The 18639-nt window shown below is 48.7% G+C and overlaps 1 protein-coding gene across 1 annotated transcript; it reads right to left on the bottom strand.

The window, feature by feature from the left end:
• Positions 1 to 243: 243 nt before the first annotated feature.
• On the bottom strand, positions 244 to 16106 carry EDEM1 (ER degradation enhancing alpha-mannosidase like protein 1). Its single transcript, XM_066596969.1, has 12 exons — positions 15745 to 16106; positions 13537 to 13609; positions 13187 to 13290; positions 10883 to 11054; positions 9654 to 9837; positions 9399 to 9573; positions 9175 to 9295; positions 8928 to 9098; positions 5934 to 6007; positions 5753 to 5849; positions 3790 to 3984; positions 244 to 2830 (listed from the first exon to the last, which is right to left on the bottom strand). Exons 1-12 carry the CDS (start codon positions 16056 to 16058, stop codon positions 2741 to 2743), a joined length of 1770 nt encoding a protein of 589 aa, XP_066453066.1. The 5' UTR covers positions 16059 to 16106; the 3' UTR covers positions 244 to 2740.
• Positions 16107 to 18639: the final 2533 nt, after the last annotated feature.

The raw sequence follows: 18639 nt of genomic DNA, 5'->3' as shown, positions 1-18639 counted from the left end.
CTAGTGAATGGATGGGCAGCATTCTCAGGGATGTCACCGCTGCTCTCTAGTGAATGGATGGGCAGCATTCTCAGGGATGTCACCGCTGCTCTCTAGTGAATGGATTGGCAGCATTCTCAGGGATGTCACCGCTGCTCTCTAGTGACTGCAGACTCTATTCTCAGTGAGGTCACCATTCTGGTTGTAATGTTTTCAACTTAAAGCAAAACAAAATCTACCTTTCCAAAAAGCACGGACACCATGTTATCAAAATGCGTATAGTTTTAATATAAGACTCTGTTTATACATTAAAAAATTAAACATTAAAAAAAAAATACACTGGATTATCCCTGAATACTTCTTACGCGGGAATGTCCAGCCCCCACCGCCATTCACAACTGCTTTGTTTTCTGATAGAGTTCATGATTCCTTGCATAGACATAGTTAGAGTATGATAAATTCCCTGCAGCCACCACTAGAGGGAGCTCACTATATATTATTGAGTGCAGTGTACATATATATAGTACACAGAGCTCCCTCTAGTGGCAGTTGCAGGCAGCTAGGATTTTATGATGCAACTATGCCTACGCAGGGGATCTGGAGCTGTGTATCAGAAAAAACTGAGCCCTGACCGTGGCAGATTTAAGAAATTAAATCAGCGCAGAGGTTTGCTGGTAAAAGCCGGACAGTGGCATTTATAATTAAAAGGATTAGCGGCAGTGACCGCAGGACACTGCTCAGGCACTCGAGTGACCGCACACATTCACCCACACAATGGCTGAAGTCTGGAAGAGGCCGGGTCTCCAACTAGCAGGCGACTTCATCCTCAAGATTTTCCTTATTTTCAATTTTTTTTTCCAATTTCAAATTTCCTTAAAGGAAAAGTTCAATTTGATTTGTCGTAGATCATAAAAAAAAACTGGAGGCACAGACTGGAAATCCTCGTGTGAGAGAGCCCACCACAGGCTGAACAGGAGGATCCATAATGGCGGAAGGCTGCTGCATCACATAATACGCAGGACCGACTGCAGAGAGTCAGTTTGGCAACTTGTGAAAGAAAAAAAAAAACCCATCTGCGAAAGCGCAAAGCATAATCACCGTATCCTGAGAAGCTCTGAAGCTTCAGTTCCTCAGTCTTTTCAATCTCCCTGCTTGCTGTCAGTGAACAGGAAGCTTCTTGGGTATATCTGAGAAGCTGAGTGTTCATCCTGAACTGATAGATCTCACAGCTGGAGGTTTGTTACAGTTGTATCCAGTCTAGACAATCCTCTGAGATCAACATCTTGGACTGAAGACTGTTAGGGCAGCGGATATTTGCATGGATTCCATGCTAATACACTTCCATGTCCCATTAATTTGTAATGGGAAACAGTGTCGCTGTCATGACAATGGCCTCCCCCCACACCCCTTCCTGACGCAAATTTTAAACCCACGTCACGGGAAAAGATGACCTGACATGTAACTTCTCGCTGCGTTTCCATGTCAGTTTTTGCCATTGAAATCAATGAGACTTCAAAATATGCGTCACATGGTGTGCTTTAGATTTCTTTTCTGCCCTTTCAAATGGACGCATTTTTGGTCTGTGCTATGCGCGTATATTTTACGTGCAGAATGCGGAGGATAGCATAAACCTCACTAATTTGCATTGTGTAACTCAGATGTCCATTTTTACCGAATACATATATATAGAAAAAAAATTAAAATCGCAACGTCCTATTTTGGACCGTAAATCACCCATTAAAGTCTGTAGGATCGCGTAAAAATGTAGCAGCTATGCAGTTGCTTGCATATTCACTGAGTTTTTAACACATGTTGACAGGAAGCAGCAGGTTAAAAAATATTAACTGGGCTTTCTTACGGGATCTTTTTTGCGCACATGAAAAAAAATCTAAATGAATACATGAGCAAATACACGTAATAAGAGGGCTGCATATTTCATTGCCCTAAATGCCCTGCGCCCGTATGAATGAGCCCTTCGTTACATTTTGTACCTGCTCTGATACATGTATAGAACATGGAAAGTACTGCCTAGACGGGATGCAATTGCAACAATCATCAGTTGTGAGAACCATGCAGTCTGCATGGGGTTTCAAGCCTATGAAGGCAAATCACGAACGGAGCAGGAAAGCAGAATCGCCAACACAGGTGTGAAACTGCCCTTACCTGCACTGATACATTGTAAACACACTATCAGGCCAGGATGTATGGAACTAAGTTTTGTCTGGACAAAAAAAAGAGAACAGTAAAAAAAATTAACGGTTGTGAGAAGTATTTGAAGGCAAAGAATGCTGATTCACCGACAGCAAGCAGAGATCTTGAAAACTGAGCAATCCAAGGAGAAAATATATTAGAAAGCAGGAGGACGACTTCTCATTGTGCACCGATTAAGGTTCACTTCCAGAAAGCCGGAGAAACCCCACCTGAAATGCATCTTGTGTCGGAAGAGATATGGCTCCTCCTCCAAATCCCAGCATGCTTTGCAAAAAGCCTAGACGCCTTTGGTGCTACTTCATGGATTTGAACACTTGGACATATAGGGGTCAGCGAGACCCTCTGGTGGAGTCTGCAGCCTCCCTACAAAGTCATTCAATGGAAAGCGTACACTTTCAGCAGCTTCAGAAGATGCAAACTTCTCTCGGTCCCTGAGGATTATGGGGTCCCGGACACGGCGCTGGCACAGAGGAGCCCCAGGATTTGTCACAACTCTTGGAAGCCCTAGATTCATCTCAAGTAACAGGATTGTCATGTGGAGGAGCAGACGCTAGAGGAGGCCGACCATCTGATCGATCTGCCGCATGTAGACGCTCTTCAGGGGTAACGAGTATCTGCGCTCCTCGGGAACTCGATAACACTGAAGACCAGAGAAAAGAAGGTCAATACAAAAACATCAGAAACCTACAGCCGAGGTGCAAAACATATTTGTGCCACCATCCAATAGATGTCTCTCAACCATGCTTTACACTGCAGCTCTGCTCTTTAACCCCTAAATGACGCAGCCTTTTTTTTCTTTTTGGTTTTTCCTCTCCAGTTTAATTTTTAAAAATTTTTTTTTTTTTAACTCTTATTAATCCATCGAGGTCCTGCAAAAAAACAAGACCTCAAACAGCTACGAGTTTAACTGAAAAACTGTCTGCATGGAGTGAAAGGAGGAGGGGGGGACCCTAAAAATGCAATTTCACCAGCTTTGCAGGGGTCTAGTATTTACAGCGTGCACACAGCAGCAAAAATTACAACTTTAGTCTGTGAGTCAGTACGATTATGACAAATCCAAAAATGTATTTTTATTTGCTGTACTGCTAACTCCCATTCTACATAGAAAAGCGGGAGTATGACATACTCTGTGTCTTAGATACATTTGTGATAGTCTGGCGAGCCACTTACAGACAATTTAGGGATCATCTGTAAGACCTCGACCCACTGTGAATCCTCTATGGGCCCAATATGTTCCTCCCATTTACTCTTGACCATGTCCAAGCTTTGTAAGTTTAAATAGCTTTGCAAATGGGGATGTATTAGTGATATTTTCTCTGCTGTCAACAGACATGTACCTATGAGCTCAGCTATTGGGAAATTAGTAACTTTCATTTCCCTGGAGACCAATTCTGCCTGATCGGCACGCCGCAGCTACAAGTACTAGTAGGATGGTGCGTGAGGCAGAGCATAATTCATCTGAGGCTGATCGAATTGTAGCACTACACCTGACCGTATTTGGGAGACACATTTAATACCCGCTAGCCATGTTTATTTCTAATCCTGCACAACCCCTTTAATGAGGGAGGGGGAGGGGCATAGCTCTCCTCCATCACTTACATTGGTGCTCGAGTTGGCAGCTCGCAGCTTGGTCTGGGACAGTTTCTCAGGAGTGGTTTGTTCTTTTCCCTCAGGATGCAACATATCCTTCCAGGCTTTGTTCCTGAAACGAGGGTCCAGTGGAATCAGATGCCCCTCGGTGGTGAAGAGATACTTGTTGCCCGTCATATGTAATGGATTGTCTTCATCAAATAGCTGCGGAGAGAAAATAATGTGGTGACTGTGGAGCGGCGAGCGTGCAGAGCTCAGCATCGTACAGCGGCAATCGCAATTATTCAGCCCCCATAACAAATAACAGTAGGTTTACCAAATGTATCAGTTTTCAGCTTTTTTTTTTTTTTAAATTGTTATTTAAATAACAATTTAAAAATAGCATAAACACAACTGATATAAGAAGCGGTTTCTCCAAATTCACCACAAAATGCAATTTTTAAGACTTCCGCCGTCTCTGAATTATTCACCCCATGGATGCAATCCATCACCTTAGCACATTTGCAAGTCAGGTCTCGTCTCAAGCACATCTGGTGTAATAGATCAAGAGCTTCACTAGTTGCATCAGGTGTGCTTGAGATGGTGAGGGCTTTGTTGACTGTGACAGTTGATTGCATGTTCCAAGTCAAGAAAGTGATCCAAAAAGTTACAAGAGGAGATCATTGCCTTGTACAAACAAGGTAAGAGATACATAAAGATACAAAAGGCACTGATTGTTCCTAGAGATTAGCTGGAAGTAGTTCACCAGTTCAAAGTTAAACAGGTATTCCCATCTCATCACTTCCCGGCTAAGGGCTCCTGCACATGGGCTCTTTTGCGAGCATTTTCGCACGCACACAATCGCTTGCGAAAACCGCTGACAATAGAGCCCATTGATTTCAATGGGTTGTTTCACGGTCAGCGCTTTCGTGTGCGCATTTCCGACACGAGAAAGAAATACGTAACATGCTCTAGTTTTGTGAGCAAAGGAGTCTGAGGATGGGCAAAGCACAAAATCACATACACAACTGCAAGATTTTGCAATGTTAATTCATAACACTGGAATCAATTGAGCTTCTCAGCCGGTTCAATAACGGCAGGGGTGTATCCCGCGCCAACGTCAACAGGCCTGGCAGCGCAAAAAAGTACAGTAAACAGCCGAGGCAGCAGCCTTAGGCCTCCTTCCCACGAGCGTGACGGGCTCCGCGGCGTAATATTACGCAGTGAAGCCCGTCACGGCGCCCCCCAGAGCCCCTATACTTACCTGCGGGAGATAGCGTGAAAACGCTTCCCCGCCCACCGCCGTCGCGTCGTGTGACACGCCCACCGCGTCACGTGACGCGGCCGGTCAAATGACGCGCCGGCAGCGTCAAATGACGCTGCGGCGGTAGGTGGGGAAGCGTTTTTTCACGCTATCTCCCGCTGGTTACAGCGGGAGATAGCGTGAACGGACGGCTTCCATTGACTGCAATGGAAGCCGTCAGCGCGTACAGCCCGTCCTCACCCACAGCAAATAGAGCATGCTGCGGGTGAGGACGGGAGAAATCGCGGTGCGTAATTCCGCGGTGGAATTACGCATCGTGAGCATTGTGCTATTAGGTTCAATAGAACCTAATAGCAGGGGGCCACGCAGCGGATTTTTGCCGCGACTTTACGCGGCGTAAATATGTTCGTGGGAAGGAGGCCTTATGCTATTTCTGTAACTCCCACTGCAATGCATGGAAACATCGCAGCACAGCGCACTACACCGCTTCTGTAAAGCCCATCGTCCGGAAACAGTGTAGTTTTTGCAAACAGCTGAAGGTTTAGGAATTTGGCAAATAAACGTAATTTGTAATATAAGGGGATGAATAATTTTGGTTTTAACCATAGCAGAGTCACCCTCGCCCCCCTAACTGGGTCTGTCCTACTGCAAAAGAGCTTATAGCTTTAGGAAAGAGCTAGATATGAAATCCCTGCAAAGCTTCTATGGATGAAGGCGCTCGGCACTTACCAAGAATAAATATTTGCATGTTTCGCTCAAGAAGAAACTTTCCATGCGATCCTCCTGAGACTTGTCCACCACATGATGCAGCGTTGCATAACCGCACCTGCAAACCATTGACATAGGATTACTACCGCAATCGGGGAGGGGGGCTTTAAAGGAGGGGGTTCAGGGTCCCCCAAACACTTACTCTGCCTTGGCGTGCTTCTCCAGGCTCAGCAAGATATCCATCCCAACATGCAGGTAAAAAGGATTCTTGGTGGCCTATGGGAAGAGCAAAAGGTGATACAAGGGAAGGAAGCGAGGTCTGGTGGAGAGTCAGAATAAGTGGGCAATCCTAGCAGCCCCCAACATCTATCAGGGGAACAGATCACAGATTGGAGCGCTGCTTAACAATGATCCGTAAAAACCAGAGTACATGCACAGATATCAGCTGTGGGTGCGGTTATTGTGTGCACTCGGATGGGTGACTGACATGCAAGAAAATCGGATCAGAATACGACATGCTATTGGTGTAAAAAAAGATGCATGACTACACAGCCTCTCTGACTTAATGGTCACGCGTGTGCTGTCCGTGTGCAGCGACGTGCAAATACGGACAGCAGAGATATGAAAGAAAATCACCTGCACCCTTGGGATGGGTCATCAGTATCAGATTGTGGGGTCACACTCTAGCTTTTCCACCAATCAGCTGGTTGAAGGGGCCCTGGAGATCATGTAAGTGCTGTGGCTTCTCCTTGTATACCAGGCACAGCGTTCGCCGTACGTTGTGAAGAGAGCTGCACCTCATATTACAGCTCAATCCCATTCAATTGATTAGGAATGAGCTGCAGAAAAACTGACCACTGGAGGCGCCGTCACAGACTGTAAAGCCTGCAGTGCTTTCCTGAGCAGCATAGCCCCTTCAAAGAGCCGGGAGTCAGACTGCCCCCAATCTGATATTGTAGTCCATCCTCAGAACAGGTCAATAATATCAGTGATCGGGGAAGAACTTCTAAACCACCTAAAAAGTAACTGCACTGTAACGGAAAAGTTGAGATGATTGCAGGTCCGGGTGCTAAAGACCCCCGCTGATCGCTGAAAGGGAAGGGCTGCAGCGCTCATTTTGGTGCCGTGTCCCTTCGGCTGCCATCGTTACACGCCGATGTCTCTCTGCAGCTGAAGACGGACGCATTGACTTCTACAAACATCTACGATGACAGATGGACGAAGGGGCACTGTGCTCAGATGCTGCAGCCTCCTCATTTCAGCCATGGACCCCTGGATCCCTTGGATAAAAACGCTTAGGAGGAGTCAGAAATGTAGTTTTTTTTCTAAGGTGCAATCCACGGACTCCAGTAAGAAAGAAAATCAATGCTGGCTCTGCAAATCTCCCCTCAGTTCAGCAGGGGTCTGAAGTCCAACAGCTGGCGCTCAGCCAAGTGCTTTAAGTTCAGACAGTTTCAATATCACATCAAGTAGTAAAAAAAGCGCCGCCACTCACCGGTTTTCTTAAATGTGGTTTTCTTAATTCCACACAAATGCAAAAAGCAGCAGGGGGCGGGGGGGGGGGGGGGGGGGGGGCGACACCTGCAACAGGACAGCCGTCTGGTGTGACACCACTGCTCAAGCTGCCCGTGTTCTCCCCTTCCGCTGGTTTTTGCATTCATAAAATAAGAATGACCGGTGAATGCCGCTATTTTTTTTTTTAACTACTTGATATGATTTTCCTTAAAGTGCAGTTACATTATAACTGGCGCCTCATTCCTACATGAACGGACACGGGCGCAATTGTGAACAGAGTTTTATAACCGACCTAACTTTTCTTTTTTTTTTTTTTTCTTACTTCTTACTCCAGCTACTTTTCACAGGATAAATACTGCTGCTTAATAAATTTAACCCTTTCCAATCCACTGTCTGACCTCTGAAGGCATTATGATTTAAGGCTGTACAGCTCCGTTGTTGGTAGACATCCGTCGGGGTTCTCTTACTGTATATTGCCAGCCTCTCTGCTGTTGGAGCCTATCCAATGTGTTACCTCATGCAGTACTGGCTTTAGCCAGTATAAAGCGCTGTTGTATAACAAGAGAAAAAGAGTAAGCCCCCTAGGAAAACCAGGATACAAATTGGATTGGAAAGGGTTAATAGAAATGTTTTTTCTTTAAGTTTTCTGACAATTAGGACCCTGTTCCCATCTGCATCCATTATAGGGACAGGAAAAAAAAAGTGTTTCAAGGAAAACCCAACTGATTTTATTTCATTCATTCACGCAGCTCTCCTCCCAGTATATAGAACTCGGTCAGCGCCAGCAGTTTATTTCTGTCTGAAGCTGCCGCCTTCTTTTTCGACAGATGGTCATGTGATCTCAGTTCTGACCAGCACTAATCTACATGGGGTGATGGATTTATTTACTTGTCCAATTCTCAGCCTGTGTGATGCTGTTACATGACACTTACCACATAAACTGATGAGGATCTCACAGCTCCTGTCACACAGGTATAATGGAGGAGCCTCCTATCTGTATACTTATGGGCTATAGCTTATTTAGGTGATTACAGAAGTTAAACTGTTCCTTGTTAAACTGTGATTGACTGAAAGTTAAAAAAAAATCTCACCATCAAGCTGGTGCCTGATAAGGGGGCTGCAGTGCATGGAAGTGACTGGAATATACAGAGAGGAGACCTCCGGAGTGTGACAGGCAATCAGGTGGGGGAGACAGGTATGAAAAATGTGTTTTCAGCAGAGGCGCCCTTTTAGTTTAATTCTCCATTGACTTCAGTGGGGTTTTATGGCTCTCAGTTTGTGTCCATTAAAATCAGGTTCCCATGGACAATGAGGAGGAGTCCATCCAACGGACTGAGCGCCGGCTTCACGGGCAGACAGCGAATGGAGCGGTAAGTCGGGCAAGCATGAAAGTCACACCCTGCGTTCAAAGTTCCTTCCTTGTGAGCTCATAGTCTTGGATTATGGGGGTTTACAGGATGTGACAGGTTCCCCTTAAAGCAACAACCTCAAAGGTGGTGGGTGGTTAAAGGGATTACCCAGGCAGCTCCCATTGATTTCAATGACAGCAGTGCCTGCAATTACGAGCGCTAGCCGCTACACAGGGGGCAGAGCAGCAGCTTCCCCTCAGACCTCGGGGTATCCTGGCGGGCGCTGCCTGGATAACCCCCTTAAGGTGTTAAAACCATAGAGGACACCTCACCTGGTACAGGAGGTAGGTAGATTCCACCAGTTCTGGTCTGAGTGGGTAGAAGGAGATGTCGGGTGCCTGCAGCTGCCAGTTGTACCTCTCGGGCAGAGCTCCGTAGCGTTTCCAAATTGCATAGTAAAAGGCATGAAGGCAAATGGCGTCCTCTATGTCTCCTTTCAAGACCTGCAGGAAGAAAAACAGACCCAACTACAGAGCTGTTCTGAAGAGCTTACACTCACTGCATTGAGAGCGCTACTACCTGCAGGCCAGGGAAGAAAGCCTGGAGAGAGTCGATCCACGTGTTCATGATCTGTCCGTTAAACATGTTCACGTTGACGTAGAGCAGAGGGTCCCCCTCACCTTCGTTGCACGACTCTCGCCTGGGGAGATGGAATATATGAAGTGACATCTCCCACAATACAAGGTAGTGCAGTAAGCCATAGCACTACGCATGTCTAACCCTTCTCACGTCTCCGTACATACCCCCTCCGTAGGTGGCTCTGGATGCTTCTATAGGCTTCATTAAACATGTGCAAGTCTTCCTCCTCCCCAAACAGGATGTAAGACTTCAGCAGATACTCGAAGAAGGAGTCCAGGCCGGCGCCGACACCGCTCTGCCTCCCGACCCACTGGCCTGTCTGTATATCCACCACATTGCCTGCCAGCCAACAACAAGGTGAGCGCAAAGTGCGGAAAGTGAGAGAGCAAAGAAGCAGCAGCCCACAAAATGCCCCTTACCCAGAAGGCCTGTGTTATTGCTCCGGAGGCCCCACAGAGCCTGTACAGCGCGGCGGGCCACCCACTCGAAGGTGGAATCTCCGAGGAGTCGGCTGAGGATCCCAAACTCGACCAGGAGAGATCCGGCCCCCGCAGTGCAGGTCTCATTCAGGCTGTTGGGAGGGACCCCTTTCTGTAGGTTCACCTGAACACAAGAGACGTACAAACAGATGAAACCGGAGAATCTCTGGGTGGTTCTCATGTCCAAGACTAAAAGAAGGTCTATATATGTACACCGCCTATCTGTTAACTCCTGCCCAGATATCACGTAATGTATGTACACGGATGTGCCAAAAGTCACGGGACAGGAACATATCATGTAGTCCCCTCTCTAGGGTGGCAAAGTGGAGCAACTCCGTGGCATTGACTCCATCAATGGACAGTAGACGTCTGGAGGGATGTTGGGCCGTCTGGGGTACTTGTAGGTGCAGGATCTCGGGGGTGAATGGTGAAATGCTGGTTGGGGCTCATGTCAGAACGGGCCGAATGTGCCATTCATAGGAACTCTCCAGGATGCTCCTCCAACTAATTCTGGGCAACTTGGGCCGATGTCACGGTGCATTATCCTGCTGGAATATCCCATCATTGTGGGGGGCATGAAGGGCTGCAAATGGGTGGCAGCAGCATTGTAACGTAGTGGGCACCAGTCAATGATGTGTTTAGGTGGACCAGTGGACCCAACCCATGCCATGAGACCACCCCACGCCAGTATGGAGCCACCACCAGCCTGCACAGTACCTGGTCCATGGCTTCATGGGGTCTGCACCAAACACGAAGCAGACCATCAGCCTGAAGCAATTGGTACTGTGACTCCTCGGACCACACTATGTTACCGATCCTCAGGGGTCCATTTACAACATACTGTGCTGTGGTGCATTGTGGGAGATTGTTATCACCGCAGGGATGATGGGAGTGATATCTATGGTGTACAGAGCGGTGGGATAATCCCAATACAACTTCCGCTGCAGGAGGCATATAATGTCAGAGTATCCCAGACACAAAACCCGCAGCGTTCACAATATTGGCGCCAAGTAATTCCCGTTTCATTCCTGCATCAGCGTGTGGCTCATCGCCTCGCTGCCATTCACATACTGAACATCTCATCCATTGCAAATATTTGTCGCTATGACCGCTGTGGATGGTGCCAGGGATCGAGCAGTCCAGCCGCTGCGTACGGATGGCACACCTACCCGTGGATAGGGCATTCCCGTTCTGGTGTTTTCAAAGGCTGGAAGGAGTCGGACGGCGAGGTCGTGCGCCATGTGCAAAAGCTCGTCATCATAACCATTTATCGTCATGTTGCCGAAGGGCTGCTTGGCGTCCGTCAGGATGATATGTGCGGACAGGAGGCTCCCCAAAATCCTGCAGACAAGATGTGGGGACAACTTAGACACAACTGAAGACATTCCCAGCCTCAGCACCCTTTATAAGTGATGGGAATAGCTTATACTCTAGTCACAGCCAGAGCTGCATTCAGAATGCTCCTGGTATCTCACTGCAGAATGGCTGCTTTCCATGCGCCCGCCCTGATGGATCAGAGTCTGTAAATAGCATGTTGCAGTGCATTGTGGGAGATGAAATGGAATGTTACAGCAGACAGTATAAGGGGTTAAAAAAACTGAAGTGCAAAGACATAATGAAAACGGGAGAAAATTACAACAGTAGCAGAATTGTGAGTGCAGCTCTGGGTGTGATTGGAGCACAGAAGCTGTTGTAATTCATGGCCTTTACAGGATAACAAAGCCAAGGATTTACAAAGTGACTTATTAACCTTCATCCACGTGGCGGGTTATGGCGTGGATCCGCATCCAGAATTCCCTCTGAGGTATTGCAGTGAATGGGACTCGAGCTGCAATACCACACACAACCCTATGGACAATGGTGGCGCTGTGTTTTGAAGAAAGCAGCCATGTTTTTCTAATGCTGGACAAGCCCTTTAAACGCATAGATTTCTGCCGCGGTTTCCCACTGAAAAACATGTCGGACTTTTTCAGAGCAGATTACGCCGTGTGAACACAGCCCTATAGTAGCCAACAGGACTCCGAGTGCAGCTCTGGCAGCAAAAAACATGATGCAATCTGGAGCAATACAAGATCATTAGAGTGAATTAAAGGGTTAATCCCGTGAGAGTCCACAGGATGTGCCGTGAATGTCTGACAGATGCGGGCCCCACCTCTGGGACCACCACCCTCTAGTTCTGGACCTTACAGCACCGACCAGGAAGGAATCAGTTAATTAGGCTATGCTGTTGTTGCAGCTCCCCATGGAGTCCATGGGAGTCCCAGGAGTGGCCGGCAGGGAGGTCTGTTGTTTCCGGGACACGGAAAAATAGCATAAATCACTGCAAGCCGGCCGCCTCAACCAACTCAGCTGCCTCCCAACCACTGCAGTCATCTGGGCTGGGGGCCACAGCTATAGACAGATGCAGACTCTAGCTCTAGGACCCACATCCGTGGATATAGGGCTACACCTTTAAGGTTCGATGTAGTCGGCAGTGAAAGTACAGAGTAAATTAAAGGGGTTGTCCAGTTATAAACTACTAATTGCTTATCCTCAGGACAGGTCATCACTAGTGGATTAGATGGGGTCCACCAACTAGGACCCCCACCAATCAGCTTGTCAATGAGTTGACACGCTTGTGCACTGAGCTGATTTTTGCAGGAAGCAGACAGCGCCGTACTTACTGCAGTGGCCAGACTTGGTATTACAGACCAAGTTCCTATTCATTCCAATTTGAACTTGGCTTGCAGTATCAAGTCTGTCCATGAAGCCGTGTGTACAGCAGAAATCGGTTCAGTGCCCAAGTATGCCGCCCGGCAAATAGCGGACACTGCATGGTGGACCCCCACCGATTGAATATTGATGACTTGTCCTACGCATAGGCCACCAATAATTTACAATTGGACAACCCCTTTAAGGCTATGTTCACACAAGGCAGATTTACCATGAGGACACACTGCACAGAAAATCTGCACCATTCACAGTAGTAGCCAAGTGGATGAGAGTTTTAAAAAAAAAAACTCATCCAAAAAAAAGTGCAAAAATTAACATGCAGTGTGGATTTTAAATATGGGATTTGATGCGCATTTTCAGCTGCGGATCTGCAGCAAATCTGCCCGGTGTGAACACCGCCTAAGGGTGCTCTCACAGATAGTGAAGAGTGGTGCAAAACCGTGTGGAAAACCAGCAGCAAGAGCACCAATTCTCTGCTCCGGAAAATCCGCACCTTTTTCTGCTGCGTGTGAATGGACCCGAAATCTTCGGGCCTAAACAGTCATTTCTATTGATGACCTAACCCTACAAATAGATCTTCAATACGTGATTGGCTGGGGTGTATCGCTCGGAGCCCCAGCCACTCAGCTGCCCGCGGTCAGCGCCACAACGCAGTGCAAGGAGCAGAAGCAGATGGTGCAGACCTCTGCAGCGGGCGGTGCAGCTCATTAGAATGAACCAACCCAGCTTCTCCAGTCCGGACACCCCTTTCAATAACGTACCTGATGTTGGCCTCAAACACCTGCACCGTGGAGTCCTTGTCGAACGTCACCGTGTCGATGACCAGGCGCACGGCTCTCCGGAACTCGCTGACGTTGCCCATGACCTGCAGGAAGAAGACGCTTAATGTATATTGGGCTTATCACACCTACTACCGGGTTATATACCGGAACGACAGCAGGCTCCAGAGCTCCCCCTGCAGGAGGCGTCAGCAGAGTGCAGGAGGCTGTCATCACCCGTCTGCAGGCAGGGCGGCTCGGGGTCTTCACGATCCGCCTCATTAGAACAGAGTATTTACATGAGACATGTAGACACCTGCGACTGCGGGAAGGAAGATGGGTCAGCGACTCACCGCCAGGGTGTCCAGGGCATCGATCAGGGTGAGAGAATAGTTCCCCAGGACGTCGTTGATGTTAAGGTTTGAACTGAAACAACATAGTCAAAGGGGTTAACTGCGCCCGGAGGGAGGGGGACAGCTCTGGGGGCTGATAAGGGCTCTGCTTTGTTATCCTTAACCCCTTCTTGTTTGTTTGCCTTCAATGATGGGGTTTTTTTTTATTTTCCGGGTGACGTCACTACATGAGGGTGGGGTATTTTTTATTGTACCACCTAATCTACCGTATCATGTAGGGAATGAATTCTTAAAAAGGTTTGATTGGTACAACTTAATTGTTTTCCCCTTGTTTTTTAAGTTTACTAATGAAGAAAAAAAAAAAACACATCTAGTAATCCTAATTTTGTTTTCTTTGGCCTTGTACTGGCGATCACCTGATTACAATACACCGCATACATCTGTATTGCAGTATATCGCACATTTGCAGACATCCCATTGAGCCACATGAGGCCTGACAGCAGCCCTAGCGGCCTTCACAAGTTCCTGGACCGCCACACTAACCGACCAGTTCTCCATCTCATCATGGCTGGGCTGCTCAGGAGACAGAGGGAGCCCCCCTCCCTGTCGAGCTATTGGCAGGGATCTGAGTTTTCTCTAATCTGGGCCTGTTGATCAGCTGACACCCGCTACAAATGGAACGGGCTCAGCTTCATAGCTCATGCCATACACGGACCCCCGAGTTGCGCTGTACATGCACAGCGCTCGTCAGTAAGCGTTACAATGACCCTGCAGCAGAGCAAATAACTCAAAGACCCGCAGAGCGCCGGCACGCCAATACCGCGCCGATCGCTGCTCCCTCTGCAGCTGTGGGGTTCACACGGTAATCCGCATCACTTTTATTTTTACATGAATTTGCGAACACGCGGAGAACGTGCGAACTGTTTGACAGAGTCTCTGCTGCCGCACATTTTAGCCTCAATCAACAAGGTTCCAGACCGCGGGCGCCATTCAGGTGATCAGGGCGGTCTGACACGGATTGTGCGCCAAACCCGATGCACGGACAAGCGGTGGGACTACTGAGGTCCATATTGGATATTTCACTGTTCCCACAGCAGAATGAAGACTTCCACTACAACGCACCCAACACTTTCAGAAGGCGGATTTGATGTGGGATTGGCGCGGTGCCCACGGAAAATCCATGGCGTAATCTGCATGAGAGCATGGCCTTAGGAGGAGACACTGAGGAGGATCGTCCGTCCGGGAGGGCAGCGCTGTGCTGGTCTATAAGGACTGGACATTACACACAGGACAGTATATATATAGGGGCTACCAGAGTGTGTAGGGGGCAGAATCCTCACTGCTGACAGGTAGGTATATGATAGACGTGACTGGCAGGATATGGGCAGTATGTGGCATCTACAGGGAGCCAAGACAGATGTGTATATGTACCCGCCGGGTGCTCAGCGCTCTCAGGTAGGTATAGGATATACATGACTGACAGTATACGGCATCTATATAAGCACAGGACCGATATGTATAGCGGTCAGGCAGGACTGTCCGCAGAGGTATGAGGACAGTATGGATCTGTGTATGTGCCCGCCCTGGATGGATATGTATATGGGCCATATCACACGCGCTGTATATGCTGTACCAATACTAAATAGGCGGCCATGTTCCCACTCATACAAACTGCATATATTACACGTGCGTAAGAAACATCACAGTATGGCGCATGTTACCAAGGCGGTACATGGTGACGGGCGGCAGGGTCACTGCGTACCGCACGTATAGCTCATAGCCCGGGCGCTGCGAGAAACACTAATATATAGATCACACACATATATACGCAGTATGTGATACGTATATAAGGGCTGTATACGTGCAGTATATGAGGACACACGGGGTATATATGTATACAGAACCCCCACCAGCTGGCACTCACCGGTTCCCGGATGCTTATAAGTATATATGGACAGTATGTGATATGTATATAAGGGCTGTATACATGCGGTATATGAGGACACACAGGAGATATATATATATCCTTCCACCAGCTGGCACTTACCGGTTCCTGGTGTCCGGCCCGCGGCCCCAGATGGAGATAGATATATATATATAAAAAAAATCTAGGACAGTATGTGATACGTATATAAGGGCTGTATACACGCAGTATATGAGGCCACACGGGGTATGTGTATACAGGACCCCCCACCAGATGGCACTCACGGGTTCCCGGTGTCCGGCCCGCGGCCCCGGCACAGGATGGGGTTGAGCTCGTCCTCCGGGAAGGCGTATCTCATGTAGTTGTCGTAACCGAAGTGGAACATGCCCCGCGCCATCTCCCGCATCTCCTGGCGCAGGCTGATCGGGAAGGAGCTGTACCGGCGCCCATACTCGTCCCCCAGATGGAAGCGGCCGTAGGAGGAGCGGCACACCGCCGCCTTCACTGAGCGCACCGTCCCCGCGGAGATGAAGCCCCTCAGAGCGTGCAGTCCAAGCCGGAGCAGGAGCAGCCCGAGCACTGCCGACCACCAGCGCATCCCTGGCCGCACACTTCCGGGACACGCCCCACCCCGCCGCCTGATAGGCCGCAGAGCTACTGGGGCACGCCCATCTCTGTAGAGCCAGCTGATTGAGCGATCCTGATCACGGGAGTCTGCCGTGTGTCCAATCACGAAACAGCACGTCAGTGTGGGGCAGACAGGGTGGCGTCACGTGTCCATAGAGACAGATACATACACCCCGCCCCTCAGTCTTGTTTACATCCGGATATCCCACGTGATAGGCCCAAATGTCACGCCCTCAACCCTGTGGCACCCATGACTCCTCCTCCAAGCTACATTCATTACACTGTTGAAGTAGGTCAGGAAGGGTAGGATTACTGTGTAGAGACCGCCCAGAGCAGTGATGGCGAACCATTAAGAGACCGAGTGCCCAAACTGCAACCCAAAACCCACTTATTTATCGCAAAGTGCCAACACATCATTGGGCGGGGCTTACACGACACACAATTTTACCCCCATCGTTCTAAAAGGGACCGGGCCGCTTCAAAATAGACAACATGCAGATTCTGACTGCTTTTTGGATGCCGAAACACTGCAGAACGTCCTCAGCGGAAAATACTGTGGGAAATTCTGCAGCATTTCTGCATCCAAAAAGCAGTCAAAATCTGCATGTTATCTATTTTGAAACAGCCCTGCCATCCCACAGCGGCCCCCAGCAGTCATAGTTACACCCCACAGCGGCCCCCAGCAGTCATAGTGACACCCCACAGCTGCCCCCAGCAGTCATAGTGACACCCCACAGCGGCCCCCAGCAGTCATAGTGACACCCCCCACAGGGGCCCCCAGCAGTCATAGTGACACCCCCCACAGGGGCCCCCAGCAGTCATAGTGACACTCCACAGGGGCCCCCAGTCATAGTAACACCCCACAGGGGCTAGCAGTCATAGTGACATCCCATGGCTGTCCCCCCTCCACTCACTCACTCACTCACAGTTGTGGTGTGCTCTGCACTGTCCTCCTGCGCTTCAGGCTCTGCCGCCACAGCTCCCAGGGTTGGCGCTGTCCTCTATCCCGGCGCTCCCAGCCTCGCTGCCGTCCTCTATGCTGGGGCAGCTGGGCAGGCTCAGCGCTACCTGTGCTGCCGCTCTTAGCCTCGCCGGCTGGCGCTCCCGTCTTCGGGCCCGCTGCTCTCAGCCTCGTCGTAGTCCTCGGCCCCAAGCCAATCAGAAGCTAGGGGCGTGAATCAGTTGGGTGACAGGTGTATTATGTCGCCACTCCTTACTTCCGGTGACGACATAATACACCAGTAACGAGACGTCGGGGGAGGAGGGTCCTGACTGCACAACGACATCACAGTGTGCGCCGGGATCCGTGCTGCTAGCAGCGAAGTTGAGTGAGTTCGCCACCACTGGCCTAGACAGTGTGAGGAGACTGATAAGTAGAGTGGAACTCCGCCTCTGCAGCGCCACTTAGTGGAACGCAGCATTCCTGCAAGTTAATGCCAGACTTTTTAGATAAGTCTTTATAACAATGACTGGGCATTGAAAACCTAAAACCAGAAGCCATAGACAGACAGCAGATTCAGGGTTTTGCCCCTCATCAGTGTGGAGGAGGTTTCTGGCTTGGTTTTCAATTTCAGTCATTGTTACAAGACTTGTCTAAAAAGTCTGGTATTGGCTTGCATGAATGTTGCCCTCTAAAAGGTGGCGCTGCAGAGCTATTGCTCCAGCTTCCCAATTTGCACTGTTGGATTACTCAGAGTGCTCCAGCAGCCCGAGCATAGTAATGATGAACAGGCAGAGCAAGCTTTCTGGACCCTGATAATGCCCTGAGTGTAATGATGAATATGCCTTAAGTACACAGTGTGTGTGTGTCCCCCACCTAAAGTATACAGCCACAGGGCCTAGGGGCCTTAATACATTGACACCACAATAAATCACTACCCTCAAAGACTATAACATGGGGCTTCCCATTACATCATTACCCCCTCCCATCCCCAAAAGATATAACTTGGGGTCCTCCAATTCAACATCATCATTGTCAGCATATATGACCACCTTTACAGGGAAGGAGGTGCACTTTGTACACCATGGCATTTTTTCCAAGCTCCGCCCCCAGCCTCAACCAGTACCCATCCCTGACCATACCAAATCTTAGGGACCTTTCACACAAGACAGAATTAGTCTGCACTGACATTTCTGCGTCACATTGTTAACCTTATGGATCTTAACCCTTTCCAATCCACTGTCTGACGTCTTCCTACATTCTGATTAAAGCTTGTACAGCTTCAATGTCAAAAGAAGTCCAACAGGGTATTCTTACCGTCTATTGCCAGCCACTCTGCTGTCAGAGCCTCTCTGGCGCACACACACTAGCTTTAGCCAGCAGATGGCACTGTTGTACAACAGCAAAAAGAGAAAGCCTTTTAGGAAACCTTGAATCTAAAATGGGATTGGAAAGGGTTAAATTCTGCACGTCTTTACTTCAAAACCACAAGCTTAAATTCTGCAGTGCAAAAGCTGTTGCGGAATTAAAGGACGTCTCGTGGAATTGTCAGTGCGAATTTTTAACATACGAGAGAGATAAATCCACAATTAAAGTCTACATAAAAAAAAAC

This window comes from Eleutherodactylus coqui, chromosome 3 (assembly GCF_035609145.1).
Source record: "Eleutherodactylus coqui strain aEleCoq1 chromosome 3, aEleCoq1.hap1, whole genome shotgun sequence".
Taxonomy (NCBI): domain Eukaryota; kingdom Metazoa; phylum Chordata; class Amphibia; order Anura; family Eleutherodactylidae; genus Eleutherodactylus; species Eleutherodactylus coqui.
Note: the sequence above shows the minus strand (reverse complement) of the source record. Positions and strands in the feature narration are given on the sequence as shown.

Bases quoted from the DNA above. Each gene is read 5' to 3' on its own strand.
- EDEM1 (XM_066596969.1), bottom strand. From the start codon at position 16,058: ATGCGCTGGTGGTCGGCAGTGCTCGGGCTGCTCCTGCTCCGGCTTGGA. The intron at 6,008-8,927 runs GTGAGGTGTCCT...CTCTTCCCATAG, and splicing joins CTACCTACCTCCTGTACCAG to GCCACCAAGAATCCTTTTTA. The intron at 3,985-5,752 runs GTAAGTGCCGAG...TTCTCTCCGCAG, and splicing joins CATGCAAATATTTATTCTTG to CTATTTGATGAAGACAATCC.